The sequence below is a fragment of the Mytilus californianus genome, unplaced genomic scaffold (assembly GCF_021869535.1).
Source record: "Mytilus californianus isolate M0D057914Y unplaced genomic scaffold, xbMytCali1.0.p SCAF_9, whole genome shotgun sequence".
NCBI lineage: Eukaryota > Metazoa > Mollusca > Bivalvia > Mytilida > Mytilidae > Mytilus > Mytilus californianus.
The window spans coordinates 48,746,224-48,770,473 of NW_026262745.1; the positions used below are offsets into that span (position 1 = coordinate 48,746,224).

At 31.6% G+C, this 24,250-nt stretch overlaps 1 protein-coding gene across 1 annotated transcript in view; it reads right to left on the reverse strand.

Annotated features, from left to right (window-relative positions):
- The window catches only part of LOC127715940 (collagen alpha-1(XXIII) chain-like), a 38,943-nt gene extending 15,167 nt beyond the window's left edge, over positions 1-23,776 (reverse strand). The window contains exons 1-6 of the mRNA XM_052222047.1: positions 23,758-23,776; positions 23,392-23,409; positions 22,598-22,624; positions 20,472-20,507; positions 20,119-20,127; positions 18,996-19,061 (exon numbers count right to left, since the gene is read on the reverse strand). Coding sequence (XP_052078007.1) covers positions 18,996-19,061; positions 20,119-20,127; positions 20,472-20,507; positions 22,598-22,624; positions 23,392-23,409; positions 23,758-23,776 — 175 coding nt within the window. The remainder of the gene's footprint in view (positions 1-18,995; positions 19,062-20,118; positions 20,128-20,471; positions 20,508-22,597; positions 22,625-23,391; positions 23,410-23,757) is intronic.
- Positions 23,777-24,250: the final 474 nt, after the last annotated feature.

Consider the following 24,250-nt stretch of genomic DNA (forward strand, 5'->3'; position numbering starts at 1 on the left):
TTTGAAATATTGAACTCAGCATGCATACACTCTTTTCTAAAACATGCAATAAAAAGTACCAAACATCCTTTATCAATAATGCAGTTGCAGCCCTTTTACAAAAGTAAAATCATTGGATCTGCACTCTTGTTGTGTGTTCTTACTTTTAAGCTCCAAAACTGTTATTGCAAGCTTGGATGTACACAATGGTTCTGCACATATTTTTTCTTATCAAAAGAGGGATGAATCAAAATCATGACTAAGAGCTTGTACTGAATTTTCGTATGATTTTATGACCCCTATCTAATATCAGGTGCATTAAGTATGGTACATCTTGTCTGTAAATCTGTTTATTCATAGGTCCTTTTGATATCATTAGGATGAGGGCTTGAAATTATTTGCAATAAAGGTCACTGCAACTTCTTAGTATTTTGTGACTTGCCATTATAACAATAAGATGATGTAGTATGATTGCCAATGAGACAACTCTCCACCTATAACAAAATGTCGTTGATGTAAGCAACTATTACCGTAAGGCCTTAAGCACAGAGCAAAACCCAAACAAGGCATATCAAGCTATATATAAAGGCAACAGTAGTATACCGCTGTTCAATAATAGTCATAATTTAATTAAGCCAAAAAACAAAAAAAAACGGGTAACAAACTAAAACCGAGGGAAACAAATCACACATCAACTAATAGAGGAAAACAACGAAACAACAGAAACACTGAAAAAAAGGCCAACATACATAGAAACAGACTGAAGATAACAACTGCCATATTCCTGACTTGGTACAGGACATTTTATGAAACAAATGGTGGGTTAAATAAACAACAACTCAGCATAAAATGACGCACCGGACATACACGGTACGTATAAGAAAGTAACAACAAAATGTCCGAAAGCGGGATATGTAAATATTGTCTATTGAAGTAGCAATCCTCAAAACTCAACAAATATATTGTCGATTAAAAGTCAAACATTTTGACATTATTTTTTTCAAAACACATGATGCTTCATGATATTATACAAAGGTATATAAAAGAGGGACGAAAGATACCAGAGGGACAGTCAAACTCATATATAAATTATCATTTACAGTGCAGATAATACAATGTCAGATAATTATAATTAAGTTAATTTTAATAATTCTTATAATTACCATTTTCTTAAGAACAGTTTGTGTTTTCTGCTGCAAACTAATTCGTGTGTGTTTTGTTTTGTTTTTATATTTAAATTTTAAGATGAAAAATAAAAAAAAAAAAAAAAAAATAATGGAATAACAAAATAAAAGAAAAAAAAACAATAAATTGTGGAAAAATCTAAAACAAATATGAAATTTGTAGGAAACAAAATTTCAAGGCAGATGAAAAGTAAAAAGCCAAATTAAAGAAAAAAAAACAAAAGTCTCATGTATTTGTGTGATTTTTCTTCAGTATAAACACAGAAAAAGCCCTGTTTAATGAGATGGTGAAGTCGATCATTTAATTGAACATGGGGGATAGTAGTGTACAGCGCAGACAAATCAATTGTCTTAATGTTGGTGCAAAATTGCAGATATTGTGATCTAAGCTTTGGCAGTATATATAAAGGACTCCAAAATGACCAGTTTAAAAATAATTCAAGGGTGAAAATCACTGGCAAGATTTATATACACAATTTTAAACCATAAACAAATATGAAAAAAAGTACCAAACGACAACCACTGATATATATTTACACTTAAGCACAACACAATTAATGAAATAATCTTAATTTTCTAAATAGTTTTTTTTGTACTTGTAATTCATATGCTCAGAAATCACTGATTATAACAACAACAAAAAGACAGAAGTATGAAGCCAAAAGCTCGATTCAAATTGCTACTATGATACTTTCCACAACGACAGGTAATAATGTTATTATGCAAACAAGTCATTTTTTCATACACCAGGGATATTGTAATATTTTCATTTGCCTCTCAAAGGGTCCCACAAGGTGTTTATTTTTGCTGATCCATTTTTTTTCATATATTTTACTTTACCGACATTGTTAGACATTGGGTTTGGCCCTACACCAGGTCATATGATATTCAACATCCATTATGCACCCTTTATTTTGATTTGTAATCAAATTTGAATGTACTGGTTGCTTCAATTATTAGAATATTTCCTTATAATTGTTTTTAAAATATATGGATAAAATATATATCAAATTGACACATGCAAATATGATAGTTCAGTTTGCCAATAAACAGTAGGTAATTGGTTCCTTCAATTTCTTTAATCAATGTGCAAGGACTTATATCAGTTTTTATAATTACATGTCATTCTATTTCAGATACTTGTATAAAGGAGTGCATTATCAATAGCTTGATAATATTTGAAAATGAAAAGTTTGGGGAATAAATTGCACCTGAGACTGAGCTACCACATACTTCTCATAAGCAGTGTAGACCTCCAACTTTGTCCAACAAAAAACAGTTGAAGATCAGCCTAAAACAGAAGACTTTGACAAATGTGGAAATACTATGTTTAACGTATGGAAAGATCAGGAAGAAGACTGTCTTGTTTTCAATAGGCATGAAAGAAATGATGACTTCATCAAAAAACAGAAACCACTCAAAGCTTTGGAAAGGTATATGTTAACAACTGGAAGATATCAAATGTCTAGTATCACCTCAACATTCATTTAATAAATAATCTTCGCAAAAAAAAAATGGAAAAAATTATAGACTAACCGTAAAGTTCTGAAGCAAAATATTTCAGATATAGAACAAGTTTTGATAATATGTAAGAAACAAAAGCTAGCACCAAACCAAAAGTTGTAATCGACACAGACAAGGATGTGGAGGAAACACAAAGCAAACCAGAAGAAACAAATGAATTAACTGAAGACCAAAACAAAAAGGATAAAAAGCAGGAAAGAAAAGAAATAAAAGACAACAATGTTATGGATAAAATGTATCAACAATATGATGATTTTACTCAAAGGATGCAAACTATGCACAAAGAGACAATACAACGACAGGATGAGAAAAGAGAAAGAGTTCACAAGTCAAGGAAAAGTTGACCAAAAATAAAACGTTCTGCATTCGATCATTTATCTTGCTTGTTTTAATTTGAAATCAGAACTTTGATGCATACTTTTTATGTTTTTTTTTATAATTAGTCAACAGTGAGTTGAGGTATCAAGTTAATTACAGGAAATTTTATTTATCAAATGTTTTCTGTGTCTGATACGTTATTTCTTGAGGTTTTTTTGGCTCACCTTGCTAAAAGACATGGTTGTCTGACACAGTCATTGATTTGAATTGTCCAATTTGTAATTTTCTTCTCTGTAACTTCATGCTATAGACTTTTCAGTACAATGTAATTATAATTTGGTGCTCTTGTACAACCAGAACATACCTTGCTTTTCATTTAGTACTATATGAAATCACTTGATTGCATCAAAAATTGGATGATTGCTAAATTTTCACGTTTCTCTTGTCAGCCAACAATTGTATTGAAACTGTATAAAACCTTATTCATCACAGCTTTTATTTAATTACTTTAAAGCTGATCAGTATACGGTAGATTTTAGTCAGTTGTGCAAAAAAGGATCAATTGAGCCTCTATTTCTTTTTACATGTTCCTGTCATTTTGTTTTTGTATGGGTTAAATGATGACAAGATAGAAAGTTTGTATGTGATATTATTTTGTTTTATTTATATTTTTGTGATTAAATTAAATTTGGATGCATATAATATAAAAATACAGAGTAATTTGATGTGATATACTTTTCTCAGATGTCTTGGACCTCATGTAGAGCATAATTTTTTCATGATATGTGCCACTGGACATTAATCAATTATCCATTCATCCCTCAATCAATCTATATTACATGAGTGCCTTTGGTTGTTTTTTGTGTTTAGATTTGTTTGTATGACTCTCATTGTGAAATCTAAGCTATTTCACTACATTTTAAAACAGAAATATAATCCTCTTGGCTTGTAACATTATTAGTTTAGGTCTTGTGTTCTCGATTCTAAATTCTATCAAATTGGTTCAGTATATTCTACCTAAATGTTTATTTTGAACATTTTGAAAAATGATTAAGGATAAATTTTGAAGTTTTCTGACATTTTTCAGCATAAATGTGTACATTTGTTATACTGATAATGCAGTATTACCTTTCATAAAAAGCTGTTAAGCATTCTTTGGGTTTTCAATACCTACATTTACAAATAACCAGAAAATTGTGAAGTATGAATCTATATCCTGGTGGACCAGTGTGTCCCTAGACACCTTTCCTAAGATATATTCTATTTGGTCCGTGTAACACTTATCAATTCCAAATTTTAAAAAGTTTTTAAATTTTAGTTTTTTTTTATTTTTGATCAAAGTTTTAAAATATCAAAATTCCAATTTTTTTTATTTTTTTTGAAATTTTGAAAATTTCACCAAATAATCAAAATTTTAAAATTATAAACTTTTCTTTGAAATTAAATAGTTTGGATGTTTAAGCAAACTTTAATAATACTAAACTGAACGTACAGTTTTGATCATTTCGATTTTTGAAAGTTTGAATATTTTGATTTTTGATTAAAATATAGGAAAAGGTAAACTAAAAAGCGGATACCTGTTACAAGTGCGGAACGGAATAAGAATGAAACGAAACGAAATAATATTTACAAAACCAAATCAAAACGAAGACAATATTTTCTGAAAAACTAAATATAATATAAACAAGAGGCTAACGTGTATGATCTACAGGATGAATATGATAAATATGATTCTTTAAGTCGAAAAATTAATTAGTTAGACCTGATTTTGACACACTTTGATTTTCTAAATAAATAAACAGCAAGTAAAAATTATTTGTCAACTTTGTGATTACTGCTCTAAATGTGGTTATTGATAGTATATGTATGTATACTTGACTCGGATAATTCCACGAGGGGCTTCAATAATGCGGTACATTTTTCAGGTGCGGATCCAGGAATTTGAAATGGTGGAGGCCTAGTTAGGCAATGTTTGGACGAATGCTTGTAAAAAGTATATGCATTTATCAAATATGTAGCACCATTAAGGGTTGGCCACGCTCTCTGCACGTTAAGAACTCCTGCAACAACTCGTTGATTGCCTGTTGCAAGGCCAAATTTCTGTCCCTATCCAATATACCCTCATTTTTCAGTGACGATCTAAATTTTGCCGACAACGGATTCTATTTTAGGACCTTTTGTATTTATTGTTAATTTGATATCGTCCTGAATGTGCATGAAATATTTGCCACTGGACGTTAAGCAGCCAATAATCAATCATTTAAAATGCCGTTTAAATATGCATTACAAAAGAACTTAGACTGCCAATAAACAATAAAATTACACTAACAAAAACATTAATCCGACCATGTACTATTTCCCGCTGACAATAACTTTTGAAGTGAATGGAATATCCGATAAAATAAAATAAAATAACACTTGACAGCATACTTCCGAAGCGCTTTTCTGTATTTACCTACATCCGGAACAATCAAAGCTGAACATTTAAAAGCCAGGTATATATATGAACCGAAACAATTGAAGAGGTGTATAGCCAAAAGAGACATTAAAAATAGCAAAATCCTTCTAGGGTCAACATTGCCTGAGGGAGTTGAAACCTTAGTTTCTTTATAATTTATATACAAATGGCCTATTTCAAATGATTGATTATTGATTGCTTATCTTTCAGTTGTCCATTGTAATTAATTACATTAATTTTCAATTACTTTTATCCAAAGATATGTAAGAGCTATATCATTTAGAATAAAATCATGAAAATGACAACAGGCTATAATATAATGAAACTTTTATATATATATTTATATAACGTGCTAGTTCACAAGGTAACAGTCCGCAGGAAGACTTGTCATCTTACCCGGACACATTATCCTGACTCCGAGCTGACCAGTCTTTGCTCTTACTCCTTAATGCCGCATGTTTAACGGAGAAGCAGCAAATACCAATTTTAAAGTCTTTGGTTTGACCCGGCCGGGGTTCGAACCCACAACCTCCCGCACTAGAGGCAAACACGCTACCACAAGACCACCGAGGCGGCTGTGTACCTCATGTGAAATTTGAAGTAACTTTAAAGCTTGTATTAATTACAGAAGAGTAATGGTAGCATTTTTCAGACGTCTTTTGGCAAGTATATTGGGCTCCCTTCTTGTATGTTTTGACTGCTGTATTTGAAATTGTGTAGAAAGTGTTTAAATGAAATCCATCTGTACAGATTTTAACATATAAATATGATGGTTTAAAAAAAAACATTGCCTTTGGTTTTTAAATCAAGGGACAAACTTGTACTTAATAATTAGTTAAGTGAAAGGAATAACCTGAGGCTAAGATGATTGTTAATTGTTAGAACAACATATTTATAAATTGCATGTAAATAAATTGGCATTGTTTTTAATTTTTACATTTTTTATGTAAATTTGTGAAAATATTAATGAATTAAATACAAATAAAGATTATATATAGTTATATATGCTATGATGATTAATTAGATATCAAGGAATGTTATATTTTTTTCATCATGATAAATGTTTTAAAAATATTAAAAAAAATCAAAGTACCAAGTGTATACTAAACGTAGGAAAAAATATAATTTACCAGTTGCATCAGAAAAGCTAAAAAAGTTTAAAATTTCCATGCAATTATTTAAATGTAATTCAAAGTAATTGAAAAGTAATTCATAATTACATGGCAAAAATGCAATGTAATTCATTACTTTCAATTACATGGTCTTTAGTACCTCCTTTACTGGTCATAGCATTCAGTATATAGAAGGGTCATATACATTAAGAGATGGTTCTAGTTGAGTTGGATATAGTATTAAAGAAGAAATTAAACAGAAGTAACATCGAAATGGATAGAGTCGTATTTACCTCAATGGAATAATTCGACTGCATCTGAATATTTTCACAAACGATAATTAATTATAAAGTTTTGGTGACTATGACTAAGACTTTTGCCAACAACATGAACTACCTGTATGTGCAGCTTATTCATGTATCGTTGTCATACAAGCATATTGTTGCGGTTGCCTGTTTAATTGAAACATCAAAATAATCATTAAACAGAAGAAGAAGAAGTAAGCAACTGCCTTGTTAATGGAATGGCAAGCCTCAGATTACTGCAGTTTTGTTAAGATCATTACTCTGCTACCTGATTATAAAGGAAACTTTTCAAGTTGAGAAGTTTTCATTCTAGTTAGGTCTACCTTTAATATTTGAATAAGGCCAGTATCTATACGTGATCCTTCATTTTAGACTACATTTCTGCAAGAATGGTACCGTAGTTACGACTTCTATACTTTCTTTGCACATCTTTTGATGTTTGGCTTTAGTATGAAAATATGTCATAAGCTTAGTATCATAGGTCACTTAGTTTTCCTGTAGGTAGGTCAAAACAAAACACTTTGAAACCTTACATAAGCGATATTTGTTGATTTTGATACCTTATTGCGGCCATCTTGGAAAAAGCCGCCATTTTGAAATTTCAACTTGGGTCCTTAGGTAATATTGTTAGAAGCATCAAGCACTACTAATATTCCAAATTTGAACTTGTATAAGTGATATATGTTGATTTTCATATTTTGATATGATATTTCATAATTTTTTCTTGAAAAAAACCGCCATATTGAAATTTCGAGGTGGGTCCATAGCCTATATTTTTCAAAACACCCCGCACTACTGTATGCAAATTTTACCTTGAATTTGACCTTATATAAGTGATATATTTTGATTTTCATATTTTATGGCTGCCATCTTGGAAAAAGCCGCCATATTGAAATTGCAAGGTGGGTCCATAGCTAATATTCTGGAAATACCCAGAACAACTATCATGCCAAATTTGGTGCTTTGATCATCAAACCCACAAATTTTTCACCAATCAACCGGACTAGAAATTCAGCTATGAAGAAAGTTGAGGAAAAGTACTTTACAATTTGCTAGATACCGCAATGTACCAGCTAAATACAAGCCAACCAAATAGCTAATTTTATCAATTAAAAAATGTGCCTTTCAAACTGTATGATGGCGTTGATAGTCGATATTTGTAAATCGGATGTATCAAAATTATTAGAATTGTGTACTTGATAACCAGTTGCCATATGCATTATTCCCAGTCATAATTACGTTCGGTAACTCTGAATGTTACTGGTTTAATTAGGATTATGTACAGTTTACTGGTTATCAATGTGATGAAGGATTTAAAAAATTTAAAAAAATATATAAATTTCACCTTAGTTAACATCCATTCGAGGTGATCTTTTAAAATAAGATCAGAAATTTTTTCATTTAGAATCGGACAAAACTAATCTACATAGGTCTTGTCAAAATTTACACCTTGATCAGGTGCCATGTTTGTTTTCTTTTATCACGTCGGTGTTATGACTTTATATCTCCTAAATCTAGCTATGTACTAAAATAATTTAGAATGATATTTACGTGTCGAATGCAATGTCAATATAAACACTGAAGTTATAATTAAATTATTTGCATGCACAAATTTTGAAGATCATCTACGTTTGAAAATCAATACGTCACAATTTTCTTCCTCGAAATTTTATCAAAACAAACAAAATATATCCACTCTCTCAAAAAGAAAACTATGTTTGATTCTATGACTTATTGGGACCATTTTTCTTTTGCTATTGTTAATTTTTCTTATTTTTAGACGGTAGTGCTCCTTTTGCACCGCTTGACATGTCTGATAGTGTTTAAATATTAAAACTGTTTAATATGCCCGTATCTGTTGTGACGTTTTGGATTTTAATGAACGTAGTCTAATGTATGTATTACTTGTAAATTATAACGTCAGGGATTTCGTTACCACAAATTTCCTAAAAACCTTTACTAAAGTTTTCCATAGATACAAAGATTTAGTTTGGACGTGTGGCTGTAATCTGTAAATTGAATCCATACTTCGTATTGTTGTTACTATAGAGTATACTATATATAGTACTAAAATCTGTCGATACCTATATTGTGGCATTGCACAAGGTCATGTTTTCTCTGACTGTTGAATGTGTATTTATTGATATTTAAGTCTTAGACACATGAAATTTTTATTAGTTGGTATTGGCTTTGACCTAAATGTCAGTAGCTGTGAGTACTCTCAGATGTGTACTTTAGTGCCTTTTGTATTGAGAGGGATGTACAAATACCGTGCCACGTCCGGTCTATGTTTTTGTTAGATGTGTACCGGCTTTTTATTGATCTGAAAAGTAAAGCTCTTTTAAACTGATTTGATAGTTTGATTTTATGTTGTACTGTTACACCACTTCCCAGGTTAGGATTGACGCCTTTAAACATGTGCAACCCCGCCGCTTTCTTTATGGTATATCTATGACTAACCTTAAATTCACGTTACACTCCCCCTACACCATGGGTCCCCAGTTTGTTTACATTTCACCGGTATGTTTTTGAACCCAAGATTGTAGTAAATCTGTGAGGCTCGTGTTTGGATGGTATGCTTTTAAGTGATTAATTTTATGAAAGATAAACCATTTATGTGCAAAAATAACCATATTTTAGAGTGATACATTTGAAAGTTTCTGTGACATTTTATTTTCTATTGGAATAGGCTGACTGACAATTATGCTGTGTCACTTAGTGTGGAATTTGAGAGCGTCAATATCAACTGCTTGTCAAGGATATTTCCAGTGCATAAGCATGTTGATTTTTTTTTCATTGAAATAAATTTCTACATACTTTCGGCAGATGATGAGTTTAATTTCAGATTCTATTCAGAATTTTTATACTTTTTTAAATATCAGGTTTCAAACAGACAATTCGCCCTATTGAAAATGCATTGTGAATAATTGTACAATTGCGCCCTAAAGGACCAATTATGACCTTGACCTTTGAACTTGACCTAAATTTCAAGGTCATGGATCAAGGACCTCAAATCAAAAAGTCCTAGACCTTTACGACTAACGGTTTATGAGATATAGCAACACACCACTTACGTGAAATATTTAAGGGGAGATAACTCCTATGAAAAGTCAACTCCGACTTAAATGTAACAAAGTTGCCCCATGTCCCAGGGAACAGTTAAGATGTTAGGGGAGATTACCGCTATAAAGAAAATGTTCCGGTTAAGTGCCCTAACCACAAGATGTCTTTCGGTCAACCGATTCTTGGTTCCTAATATTATTTGAACATGTCACATACCTTTTTTGGGAAATGTGGTTAAAATTTGGCGGTTAAGAGAATAATAATAAATATCTACACTATTAATAGCTTTCTAATTTCAAAATATATGGTTGCTAAGGACTTTTATGTTCATAACAAGTGGTTGCTAAGGACAAAAATATTACTTCCAGTATTAAAAATGTCATATCTACTATTCATAGCCTTTAAAGTTAAAAAAAAGTGGTTGCTAAGGACTTATATGTCGTTGAAAGGACAAAAATTTCATTTCCAGTATCATAAATGTCATATTTATATTATTCATAACCTTCTAAGTTCAAAAATATATGGTTGCTAAGGTTTTTTTATATCGTTACTAAGAACCTTGACCTTTGACATTGACCTACTTTTTAGATCATATTATGCTGAACATTTTTGCAATACAAAGTTTCTTTCTACCTCTAACCTCGTCTGAGATATAACAGCTGTATAAGCAAAAAATCTTCATTTTGGACCCCGAAAACAGTTTTGGTGCCCTAAGTCCATAATGGTTGGTCGAAAAGTTTTGAACCCAATATATCAAATTAAGACCTCTATAAGACACGCATCTTCTCCATTTTATCAGCCATCTTTTACGGTATGGAGTAATTCCGATAACAAGCTACGGTCAAAATCTAGGTCATGACATACACCTTTGACCTTGAGGCCGTTCAAGGTCACATGAATTGATGATCATTTGTGTAATCCTAGTTGGCTACGACTTACGGTTTTTGAGGTTTAGTGGCCAAATTTTCAAAGGGGCATAACCCGACCAATGAGTCGTTAAATCGTTTCGATTAAATATAACGAAGAACCAGGGTCTGGTCCTGAACGAATTCCACCCTTCGCTTTTTTTCTACCTATTATGGTTACGGTGTTTGAATGATAACAATGTTTTTGGTGTTAGTGGAGATAACCGCTAAAAAGGAAATGTAACGACGTGGTGCCCTAACCACAAGATAGCTGTTGGTCAACCGATACTTAATACCTAATATCATTTTAACATGTTGCGTACTTTTTTTGAGAAATGTCGTTAAAGTTTAGCGGAAAAAGAAAAAAAAAATAATAATAACAAACCAATTGTTCAGAGAACAATTGAAGGTCTTTCCACCACAACTTCGATAATTAAGAATGAATTTAAAAAAAACGGTGTTAGAAGATGTGATTTCAGAATCATATAATCCGTTACTTCGAACTGCTTCTAAAAATATAAGATTTTTAGGTACTTTTTAATTGAATAAATAAGAAATAAGCTACTTCCGGTTTAAATAATGTTACTTCCTGTTGACCTTTTAAAAGGTAATATGTCTACCAACCAAATCTTACGTCTCTTTTTTCTTCGTCAAAAGATTTTAGAAGTTATTGTAATGTTTTTTTTCCTATCTTTTGACGGACGAATTGTGTGATTCATTTTTACGAAGAAAAAAGAGACGTAAGACACCCAATTTTTTTTTGATTATTCGATTAATAATGCTCAAAGTTTCAGAAAGACCTGATAGTTTTACAATGAACCAGTATGAATTTTTAGCAAAGGTCAAAATCTAGAACATCAAATTGACCTTTGACCCTGACCTCAATTTCAAGGGCATAGGTCACATGCAAAGATTTAGAATAGCAGATTTTGTGATTTTCGGATCACATCTATTCCAACAAAATATATGTATTCAACGAGCAAAAAAAAAATCATTCAGTCTATGCTCCCTTCCGTCAAGCTTCAATGCAATAGACTGAGATACGTTCAGATAGGTTGGGACATGGGATTAGGTAAATCATTTTCAACTTTTAACTTTTTTATTCGAGCGTTACTGATGAGTCTTTTGTAAATGAAACGCACGTCTGGCGTTCAAAATTTAAATCCTCGTATCTATGATGAGTTTTTGTAGCCTTCAAAGTGGGTTTATATGAACATTAAGATTGTGTTATGTATGTAATATGGGATTTTTTTTCTATATGACGGTCCATTTTATTTATATCCATACTAGACATTTGTCTAGAAGTTATTGTAATGTTTTTTTTTCCTATCTTTTGACGGACGAATTGTGTGATTCATTTTTACGAAGAAAAAAGAGACGTAAGACACCCAATTTTTTTTTGATTATTCGATTAATAATGCTCAAAGTTTCAGAAAGGTATCACTCAAAAGGATTGGTATTCTAGTTTGAACCAACTTTTTGGAGGGAATTTGTGTCAATTTCATGCCCCTTTTTGCAATATGTTATCGTAAATGAATGCAAAATGTTGCCATGGATACACAACAAAAAAGGGAATGAAATTTAAACCAAATTTCGGAGGACATTTGTGTCATTTTCATGCCCCTTTTTGCAATATGTAACGGTAAATGAATGCAAAATGTTGCCATGGATACACAAAAAAAGGAATGATATTTAATCATTCTAACTGTTGAAATAAAATATATTGATGATACTAATTACAAACAAATGCACATGTATGACATAGACAATTGGCTTTATATACCAGAAAGCCAGGAATAGAAGGTGATTTAAAATTCTGTGGGTCAATTTTAATATTATTTCCTAACTGTGCAATGTTATCTTATGACAACTCAGAAAGTAAAAAATGCACTTTTATAGATAAATCATACCATAAATCCATAGACTTTTTGATTTTAATAATAGATCTGATGGAAAAACATATTGTAGGATGTCAATATATGTTAATTATATTGTTTACTTTCATTAGACACCAAAGGTAGACATGATTTGTGTTCCATTAGCTTCACCCTTGTAACCGAATGATGCACTGTATACTACTGCAGTATGTAACGTTTAACATTTGTGCATGCCAATAAGTCTAATTAACATTTCTACCAGTATTTTGTGTTATAATATGTCATGAATTTAACCTAAAGTTTCCATTATTGTTAGAAATGCATACCCTATTTGAAAGGTACTATACAAAGGCTTTGTATGCTATGTACATCAAAATTGACCCTTAACTGCTTTTAAATGCAGAATATTGTACATGTTTTCCTTTTTAAAGATAATTTAATGAATTTAGACAGAAAAAGAGGAAAAGTAGTAAAAATTTAACAAACAAAAAAAATGACTTGAGGTTTAACACTGATCAAATTTTTTATAAAATAGTTATTACTGAACCAATTTTAGAAAATAAGTTATCATTTTAATCGTTTCAAATGATGTATGCGACTTGATTCACTCGATGGTAAGACGTTGACTCAATATTTTTTAGTGTGCATTCAGTATTTATAATATCAGCATAATGATTGTATACTGTGTGTGGCCATTAACATTTTGAATGGGATTTGGTAAATCCTTTTTCCTTTTACATATAGAATGTATGTTGTTACATTTTTTGTTGAAAAAGTTCATCAGAAAGTACCAATACCTAATACATAAATATTCAATTTCAACTTTACAGGTAATACAAGGTGGTCTTGAGTTATAGATTATAGGTGCTGAAGTATCTTTTTATTTTTACTTTAGTTTTCGCGTTCCTTGTCTTTGTGCTTTTATGTTTCATTTGGTCGCATGACTTCCCCGTGACTCGGTATTTATGCATTCTGCAATCGGGTTTTTTACTTTATAAAAAAGAATATAAAGATATCAAAGGGACATTCAAACTCATAAGTTGAAAATAAACTGACAACGCAATGGCTAAAAAAGAAAAAGGCCAATAGACAAACAACAGTACACAAAACACAACATAACTTTAGGCATTCCTGGTGCAGGTGGGATCTTAGGTTCTGAGGTTCTGATTTGGACACGAGTTCAAACTTTTATAAGATCTTGACATATGATAAAGACAATTTTAGATGATAGGTGAATGATACTGAAGTCATATTCAAACTTATATAAGTCGTAAACAAACTGACACTGCCATGGCAAAACAAAGCCCAATAGACACAGAACACAACATATACAACGAAAGACTGGTGGGATCTCATGTGCCGGAGGGTAACAAATCCTGCTGAACATGCGGCGGTACCAATCGTACTGCTGTTGTACAAACCCGGTGAAATGTTTCTATTGTTGAAGACTATATGTTGGCGTTTAGATAAATTTGGTTATTATTTTTTGTATCCTTCGCCTCTCTCTTATTGGGAAATATTTTTCATCGCTTGTCGATTACGCGATCTTTTTAACCCGTGTTGGAAGGGTGCTGTAACATTGATGCTTATCCACATATTTTCTATTACATACACCATACTTTATAAGTTTTGTATGAATCAAGTAATTACTAATTACGTTTTGTGAGATGAAAACTCGTTTATTTCAACGTTATCTAATATATACTTTCTGTTATAAGAACTTTTAAATGTGAAGGTTACTTTATGAACATCTCCCCTTTTTTATGTGCATGTTGCAATGAGTTTTGGTTATTAGGAAAATTGAGTGTTGATGGTAGATTTTTAGTTGTTTCTGTTTAAATTCCAAATCTGTATAAGATATTTGCCACTGGACGTTAAGCTACCAACAATCCATCAATCAAACAGATACATGTGCCATATACATCTTTCTGTCAATTAGAGTTTAAAAAAAAGAACGTACTACTTTTTTATACTACAATGCATTTATTATAGTTTACTAAATACAATAAGTTTAAAAATCCCTTAATCTTTTCTTTATCCAATAAGGAAATCTGCGGCTCTTCGACGTTTGTTTATTCCCTGGATGTTTATTTTTTTTGGTAAATATAATTTTTTACAGCACTCTATATCTTGTATTTTCCTGCAAAAAAACGAGATACGATAAGAATGGGGGTGAACATTATTAGTTCATAATGAATATTCGTAAGGTCAACAACATTAAAAAATGAAATATTAAACAGATGTACGGTGTGTGTTAGTAGAGATGTGTTTAAGTTTCAACGATTAACGCTAGTAACTTAGGCTTACAATTTCGATTTTTTAGGGGGGGGGGTTAGGGATTTTTGTGGGATTTTAAGAAGAAATATTTCTGCCCCTGATGTAACTGTAATAAAATTAATTTCACAGTTGGCCAGCACCTTGAGTTAACACGATAATTGTCCCACATGTTGCCCATTTAATAATTTTCTGATCAAAATTTTCTTATTAGCTTCCCCCCAAAGAAAGTGCATTTCGCTTCAAAATCCCTCTCCCACCCCCTTACCCTCCACCCAAAAAATTAAATGATTGGTGCCTAGATTACAAAATACACAAGCTTAAGCATTAAACATAAGGTTCTTCCTTATACAATCATATCTAATTGAATAAACTTTAGGCAGCAACCATTTCATTTTTTGGGAGGGAGCTAAAATCAAATTTGAAATAAACCTGCAGGACCCGAAGTTATGGGGGACCAAATTTTGGATGAGCCTTTGCAAAATCAATTGCAGAATAAAAAAAAAAGTGGCCACAAAATAAGATGATTTGGATTTATTCAAGCGTTGATCCCTTATCAAAAACATGGACAGTCTTTCAACTGAACGAAAGTAAAATGTAAACAAGAATTAGAAAATAACACATTTATGTAAAAAAAAATTATTTCCAAAAATGATTTCGGTTCTTGAAAGTCAATATTCTTTTTTATTTTTGTTTATGCTTTTTGTCCGTCTTCTCGGGGCTGAGGGATTTAACGACCTAACTATACCTAACTTCTAATCTGGTCTGCATGGTCGGCGTTATATCAAACTGACGGAGGGGAGTTTAGCTACCTGACTATACCTAAATTGGTCTGCATCGATGGCCCTTTGCCGGGTTTGGTATATTAATATTCATATAAAATTATATATAATTAATATTTCTAAAAACAAAAAATGATAATTCAATAACGAAACATAAACAAAAGAAAATATTTAAAAGTTATAAATAATAATGAAAAGCGATAAGCCAAAAGTAAATCAAAACGAAAAATGATTATGTTGAAAGTTAAATAAGTTAAATAAAATACACCAAAAAAAGAGAAAAAAATGTAGGACGTAATGGTAAAGATAAGTGCCGTAACCCGTGATGGAAATTTAAAGCCGAAATTTGAGAGGATGCAGCCGTTTTGGAAAGAAAAAGGAAATGCCAAATGCTGGTGTGTGGATAAAATTTAGAAAGGAAAAAGTTAAACCCTCTTTATCGTGGAATACGCTATTTTGAAATAGATTTGAACTAAATGGAGAAAGGTAGACAAACTTTGACAAGTTTAGGCGAATAACGTACGTCAAAATATACGAATTTTGATGAATTTACAAGTTTTATGGCCAAAGGAAGATAACAATAAACATTTATTTGAAATGTTACGGTAATTGAGGTTAAAACACGTCAAAAACCTAAAATTCTCTAATAAGACAGTGAACTTCATGACTATGGTCGGTCTCTTTAGTAATTTAAACCTTTCGAAACGTGTGTGTTATAAATGAGTCTTGTATGTCAGCATGGCAAATGTGTTCCTTTTTTAGATCACTATATCGTACATTCACCGTCCATTCTCTGTATGTGTATCGTCCGTACGTGAGTCATTCGTGTGGTCAGCTTAAAATTTACAAGTGAGAGGTTTAGCTAGCTATAAAACCAGGTTTAATCCACCATTTTCTACATAAGAAAATGCCTGTACAAAGTCAGGAATATGACAGTTGTTATCCATTCGTTTGATGTGTTTGAGCTTTTGAATTTGCCATTTACGTAGGGACTTTCCGTTTAGAAATTTCCTCGGAGTTCGGTATTTTTGTAATTTCACTTATTAGAAGGTTTGTACACCGAACAAACAGACACTTAAAACATGAAGTAACCACTCTATTCGCCCATCATCATCTAATTGTCGACAACGTTTTGTATAATATAACGATATTGAGCAAATGTGTTTTGATTGCCTTACTTTAGGGGGTCTGGCATAGTTGAAATTTTGTTTTCATCGGTCATGTATGAAAAAAAAGCAAGCGATTATGTGATCCTGTCTCATGTCATATTTCAAACGCATCTTTGGTCATATTGTTAATGAAATGAAAAAAAAATGTAATTTCCAATCAAAGAGGGACGAAAGATACCAGAGGGACAGTCAAACTCATAGATCGAAAACAAACTGACAACGCCATGGCCAAAAATAAAAAAAAAAAAACAGACAAACAAATGTCTGCATTGCAACATACACTTTTGTGTCCGTACTGAAAACTGTTTTGCAAATATTTTCGAAGATCAGAAAAAATTGTGGTGAAAACAGCAGAATTTGGTGTAAGAAAAGCTGTAAAATTTAAAATCTAAACTTATCTATAATTTTTAGTTTATAGTTTGAAAGAAAATTTCAATTGGTGACATTCCTCTTGAAAAAATGCAGATGTCAAATTTACCACAAAAGTTACTGCTATCTTAAATGAACTCGAGTACACATTACAAAACACTTAATTAACGTAAATTAAAGTCGAAAAAACATGACTAACAAAACTTTCTGAAATTTAACATTCATATTGTATTTTTAAAGTAGCAGGTGTAATCAAATTAAAAAAATATTGATTAATAAGTTCAAGGCAGTTGTTATAACATGGCTCGTTTCTATGTATGTTGGCGTTTGTTTTTGTAGCAGTTCAGTGTTTCTGTTGTTCCGTTTTGTTTCCTCTTATAGTTGATGTGTTTCCCTCAGTTTTGGTTTGTGACACGGAATTGTTTCAGTTTAATTGATTTATGACTATTGAATAGCGATATGCTACTATTGCCTTTATTTAACATAATCAAAACCGTAAATGTATGCTTTATCAATGTCTTTAACTCAACATCAATGGTGCATTGAATCTGAAGTTAGGCAAGGAAACGCAAAGCTTCTACATATGATATTAACAAGTGTAATTTTTTCAAAATTTATCTTTCAGATTAGGAGATTTTATAATGCAGTTACATCCCTTAATCTGTATAGACTTTGTTCTCTTCAGTATATTTGATATGTAAGCATAATTGTTTTTTGGTATACTGATATTTATGAATTTCTTTTTTACGGAATTTCAAACAATTTTAGTTTTCAGTTTTATTATATAACTGATTAATCGGTTAAATACTTAACTTAAAAGGAATACAGGCCGTTTCTTACTTATTGCTGTAATGGAATTACGCCCCGTTTGTTTTGTAATGCAATACGATAAATTGATCAACATATTTTCTTAATTTTGACATTTTGAAATATTAACTGCCCGAAAAAATATGAAACCTTTTGCACTCATTCACTAGAGTCACTCGACGAAAATCATCATATCATGATTTCTTGGCATTTTAGAGTTCAATCTATCAATATGAAGAACAAATCCTGTTTATCAGTATGGGTATGCCAAAATACTTGGAGTAGAAGGCGTAATGACTGTTTTTAATAATCCATCACATACAAATGGCACCAGCCCCTTTTTGAACATTTGTCTTGTACTTTTTAAATCAACATTGAAGAAACATCCTTCATTATAAAACAATTAGGAGGTGTGGTATAATGCAAATGAGACAACAATCCACCAGAGTTCAAATGGATAAAAATTATAAAAAATCAAAGGTCACTGTATGGCCTTCAAAAATGAGAAAATTTCATTATAATAACATGTACCTATAAAATGCCCCGACATAAAAAAGGGGAAACAATTCAAAACAGAAAACTTAAGGCATAATTTGTACAATTCAATTTACAGAAAAATATACAGCGCAGCAAACAAAAAAAACTGTAAAAATCAGTTGCAAAAGACCTAACTCATTAGATCTGTACAAAACACACACAAACAAAAACTGTCATAAAAACATAGTAAACAAAACACAGATATAAAAGTACTCGCAGTAACAAAAAGTTAGTTCAAAGCCAATAAAAAATAGATAAATGATGTTTTCCAAGAATAAAGATTGTCAAATACGTTAACGTTTATTGGTTTTATAAAGTTATAAAGTTTTTACCAATTTCGTCTATTTTTCTTATCTTTCCATGTTTCCCATATAATTTGACACGTACATCATATTTCCCTGAAAATATTATTAGAAGAGGAATTAATTGAAAGTAAATTATATAATCCTTTTTTGATAGTTCATCCTATTAATTTGTAATCCATTGCATATAAATGTAATTAAATATTTTTTATTATTCAAATATTATGAATGAAAAAACAAAAGATTTATAAATACAACAGTTTGAAAAGTTACTGTTGTTTTAGAGTGATGTCTTAAGACATAATCTTTCAATCAGTTTAATTGAGGTCTGGAGCTGGCATGTCAGTAACTGCTAGTAGTCTGTTGTTATTTATGTATTATTGTCATTTTGTTTATTTTCTTTTGTTTTCTATTCTGACATTGGACTCGGACTTCTCTTAAACTGAGTTTTACTGTGCGCACTGTTGTACGTTTGTTTTTTGTACATTTGCTAGGGGGAGGGTTGAGATCTCAAAAAACATGTTCAACCCCGCCGCATTTTTGTGCCTGTCCCAAGTCAGGAGCCTCTGGCCTTTGTTAGTCTTGTATCATTTTTATTTTTAATTTTAGTTTCATGTGTATAATTTGGAGTTTAGTATGACGTCCATTATTACTGAACTAGTATACATATTTGTTAAGGGGCCAGCTGAAGGACGCCTCCGGGTGCGGGAGTTTCTCGCTGCATTGAAGACCCATTGATGGCCTTCGGCGGTTGTCTCCTCTATGGTCGGGTTGTTGTCTCTTTGACACATTCCCCATTTCTATTCTCAATTTTATTAAGACTGGCAATACAAGAGTGACATATCCAATGAATGTAGAGTAAAAATGTCAAAAACATTCAGAGATCAACATTATCTTGTGCAATGTCAAAATATAAGTATCGAGACAATAAAGAACCGTAACATATCATATCTGTTATTTTACTTAATGCAATATATGGTTTTGAGTTGAAATTCCAATAAGTGCCTCCTAAAATGCAATGTTACAATGTACATGAAACGAGATGTAGGAAAAGGCTTCATTGAACGATCTTGTTTTTCTTTTACCTACTATTATCTTTTTTAGGGTTTCAAATTACATCTTATTTGCGAAAAATTTTACTTATAATACTTACATTCTTTTCCTATAAAAAAAAATAAGAACAAGTGAATATAAAATCGTTTTATGTAATATAAATAACATACACCCCATAATTCAACGAAATGTTACACATAACGCTTGCTTAATGCAGGTAGATAAACTGCAAAAGAGAGGCAAAAGATAACAAATGAATATACAAACCGATAAGTTGAAAATAAACAGACAACGTCATGGCAAAAAACGAAGTACGATTAAAAGACAAAGACCAAATGTTTGTTTAATAAATTCATCATAGATACCACGATAACAAATGTGTACTCTAGACGTGCGTTTCGTCTACAAGAGACTCATCAATGACGATGAAATGTTGTTTGTTGTTTTACTTACCGGGATCTCCGTTGTCTCCTCTATCTCCTCTTGATCCTTAAAGTATATAGATAATATTGTTAGTACGTATTATTTCTTTAAAATTAGTATTTTAGATTATGCGTTCGTTTAAAAGTACAATTAAGATTAATTTACATTATTATTTTTTCCTTCCGGGTGTTTTTTTTACGTTAACTGCTAAATAATTATAGTTACATAAATAAGGATGAAATTTGAGTTCAAGTTTAAGGGCTTAAACTTTCCCGATGACCACAAATCAATAGAAAGTTGTAGCATAAAATTGAGAATGGAAATGGGGAATATTTCAAAGAGACAACAACCCTGACTTGGGACAGGCGCAAAAATGCGGCGGGGTTAAACATTATTGCGAGATCTCAACCCTCCCCCTATACCTCTAGCCAATGTAGAATAAAGAAACACATACGCAATACGCACAGTTAAAGTCAGTTCAAAAGAAGTCCGAGTCCTATGTCAGAATAGGTAATCTAAGAAACTAAGCAAAATGACAATGATACATAAATAAACAAAGCACTACTAGCATTTACTGACATGCCAGCTCCAGACCTCAATTAAACTGATTGAAAGATTATGTATGCATCATATGAAAATCAAGTACAATCCCTCCCGTAAGGGGTTTAGTATCATACCATCATAAAATATATGAGAAGAACATAACCCGTATCATGCCAATAACTGGTTTTAGATTAAATGTGTTTTTAATTCCAATGCAAAGACCCTATGAGTGAATCAATATTAATGCAAAAATATGCAATCCTTAATGACTTGACAACGGTATCGTAACTATATCCTTTCCGAAAAAGTCTGTTAAAAGGTTTGGTTAGCATGTTTGATTTGATTGAAAATTCATTTAAGTTCCCTCGTGGTCCTTTATGTCCTCGATATACATATAAGAAAAGAAGAAACAGCTATCAATCAGAGACCAAATGACGTACATCTTAGCAATTATAGATCACAATACAACATTTTGAAATGAGCAATACCCATATAAAATCACAAGCTATAAAAGGCATGACAAAATGTCAAACATTTCAAACGAAATAACAAACAGCCTTGTGTATGCACAAATCAATAAACAAAAACTCAATAATATATACAGCAAGACATGGGAACAACTGAATAAACAGCTCATGAGTTGGGATAAGCACATTTATTTAATGTGACGGGATTTTAAATGTTGGTGAACACCCTATCCTTCCCTTACCTAGGATTGTGATACAACAGTTGCACATACGTTCAAATTGTTTAAAATCAGTTAAAAGGGCTTGACGCATCAGATCGTTATAAAGCACAAAGCAAAAAGCCTAAAAAACAAAACAACAAAAGCACAAACAGACTATATTGTCTGTACATTCGTGTGTTATATCGTTTTAGATTGTTGCACTTTTGTATATGATCATTCCAGATAAAAAGTTCCATGATTGATCGAAAATGTAGCAAGCTTTAGGTTTTTGTAACACAGTGTCAATACCACTGCTGATGGTCTGCAAATTTATGACGTGTCTTTTTCACTATATAGTAGTCGCACTTGAGCACATTAAATAACAGATCTAATAATTATACAGTATATTTTTGTCGAAATAGATACATACATGTTGTGATGTTACACTATTGTTTCAGAAAAAGGGTGAAGGTTTGGTACCATTAAAACGTTTAAACCCGCTGCATTTGTTTGCACCTGTCCTAAGTCAGGAATCTGATGTTCAGTAGTTGTCTTTTGTTGATGTGGTTCATAAGTGTTTCTCGTTTCTCGTTTTTTATATAGATTAGACCGTTGGTTTTCCCGTTTGAATGCTTTTACGCTAGTAATTTTGGGGCCTTTTATAGCTTACTGTTAGGGCAGGGCTCCATGTTGAAGACCGTACTGTGACCTATAATGGTTTACGTTTATAAATTTTGACTTGGATGGAGAGTTGTCTCATTGGCACTCATACCACATCTTTTTATATCTATGTTCTCTATCAGCTAAAAACCATCATTGTTGCAAAACTTAAAAATCATGATTTAGTTAAGTTTTGGATGCAAAATATTTTTCTTTAAATGTAGTCACACCGACAATATCCAATGTGTTCAAACAAAACGATTTAGTATTTTGATAAGGAACTTACCATCCTGTCCGTCTGGGCCGTCTCGTCCTGTTAATGAAAATGTATGTTTTAGGATATGTTAATGTTATAGAAACTATTTGTTGTGACATTATCATATGTTATAATGTGTGATATTTTCGATTCGTTTACATACTATGAGTATATGAGATAAGCTGTTAATAGTTGATATTTACGATATGTCTCTAGATACCTTCAGTATATGAAGTTACAAGTTGAAAATAGCAACAATTTGAGATCATTACTTTTGATGAAATAGAAAAATGATTCAAACTTGTTGCAGTTTCGTTCCTTATGAATTATGTTAACCACTGTCTGGATATGTTTCAGGTTATGAATGCTTAAGGTAGAGTTACTTATGTCTCGTTTGCGTTATGGAGATGAATACAAAGGCGTCATATAAAAAACTTTCCATGATAGCCCCACTAGGATTATGTTAACTCTTTGACTTGAACTAAACTGACAGTACCTCAGATGGCAAAGTTTGTGTAGTGTTTCGTCGGCTTTAATCATAAGTCGCGCATGACAATTATATCACATTCTTAAAGAATGCGAGTTATTTTCGGTGAAGACGTTAGCTGATCAAATGATTATTATTAAATGTTAACAAAGTTTCATCGTCAACAACGAACTTAATTACAGTTGACGATAATATACATTTTGTAAAATGGACGTCACTAATGCAAGATAACACAGGCGTTTGATATTTGTATGTTTTCATATTGAATAAAGTCCTCATTCTTTATTATAACATCTGCAACGTGACAATTGATAAAAATCATGTACACGTAAATTACCATTTGGTCCAGTAAAACCTGAAATAGAGAAAGGAGCATTAAATGATTATATTATAATAAAGGTATTCATGGTTCACGGAACTGACATGTGACTTCTTATATTTTGATGATTTGTTATAATACTGATGCTATATAAACAGTTGATATTTACCTTTACATACCATGACTGTATGAAGTAACACGTTAACAGTTGATATTTACGATGCGTTTACATACCATGATTATATGAAGTAACAAGTTAACAGTTGATATTTACGATGCCTTTTCATACCATGATTGTATGAAGTAACAAGTTAACAGTTGATATTTACGATACCTTTACATACCATGATTGTATGAAGTAACAAGTTAACAGTTGATATTTACGATATCCTTTACACACCATGACTATATGAAGTAACAAGTTAACAGTTGATATTTACGATGCCTTTACATACCATGATTGTATGAAGTAACAAGTTAACAGTTGATATTTACGATGCCTTTACATACCATGATTGTATGAAGTAACAAGTTAACAGTTGATATTTACGATATCCTTACATACAATGAGTATATGAAGTGATAATTCAACAGATTGATACTCATACTACAGTGCATTAGTTTGTAAAATGAGTTCATTAATTGATCATTTGAACACGTTCTTTCGCGTTACAAATCTATAATAATCACAATTGGACGCAAATAGGTTTGATGAAATAGTAAATGATTAAAACGTTTTGCAGTCTGAACTCTTTTAATTTATGTCTGTTGGTTATGTTTACAATACATATGTAAGGGTCTCTATGCCTCATTTGTGGTATAGGATGAATACAGAGGCACCCATTTCTTATCGGAAAGGGCATGCAAATTTACCTTA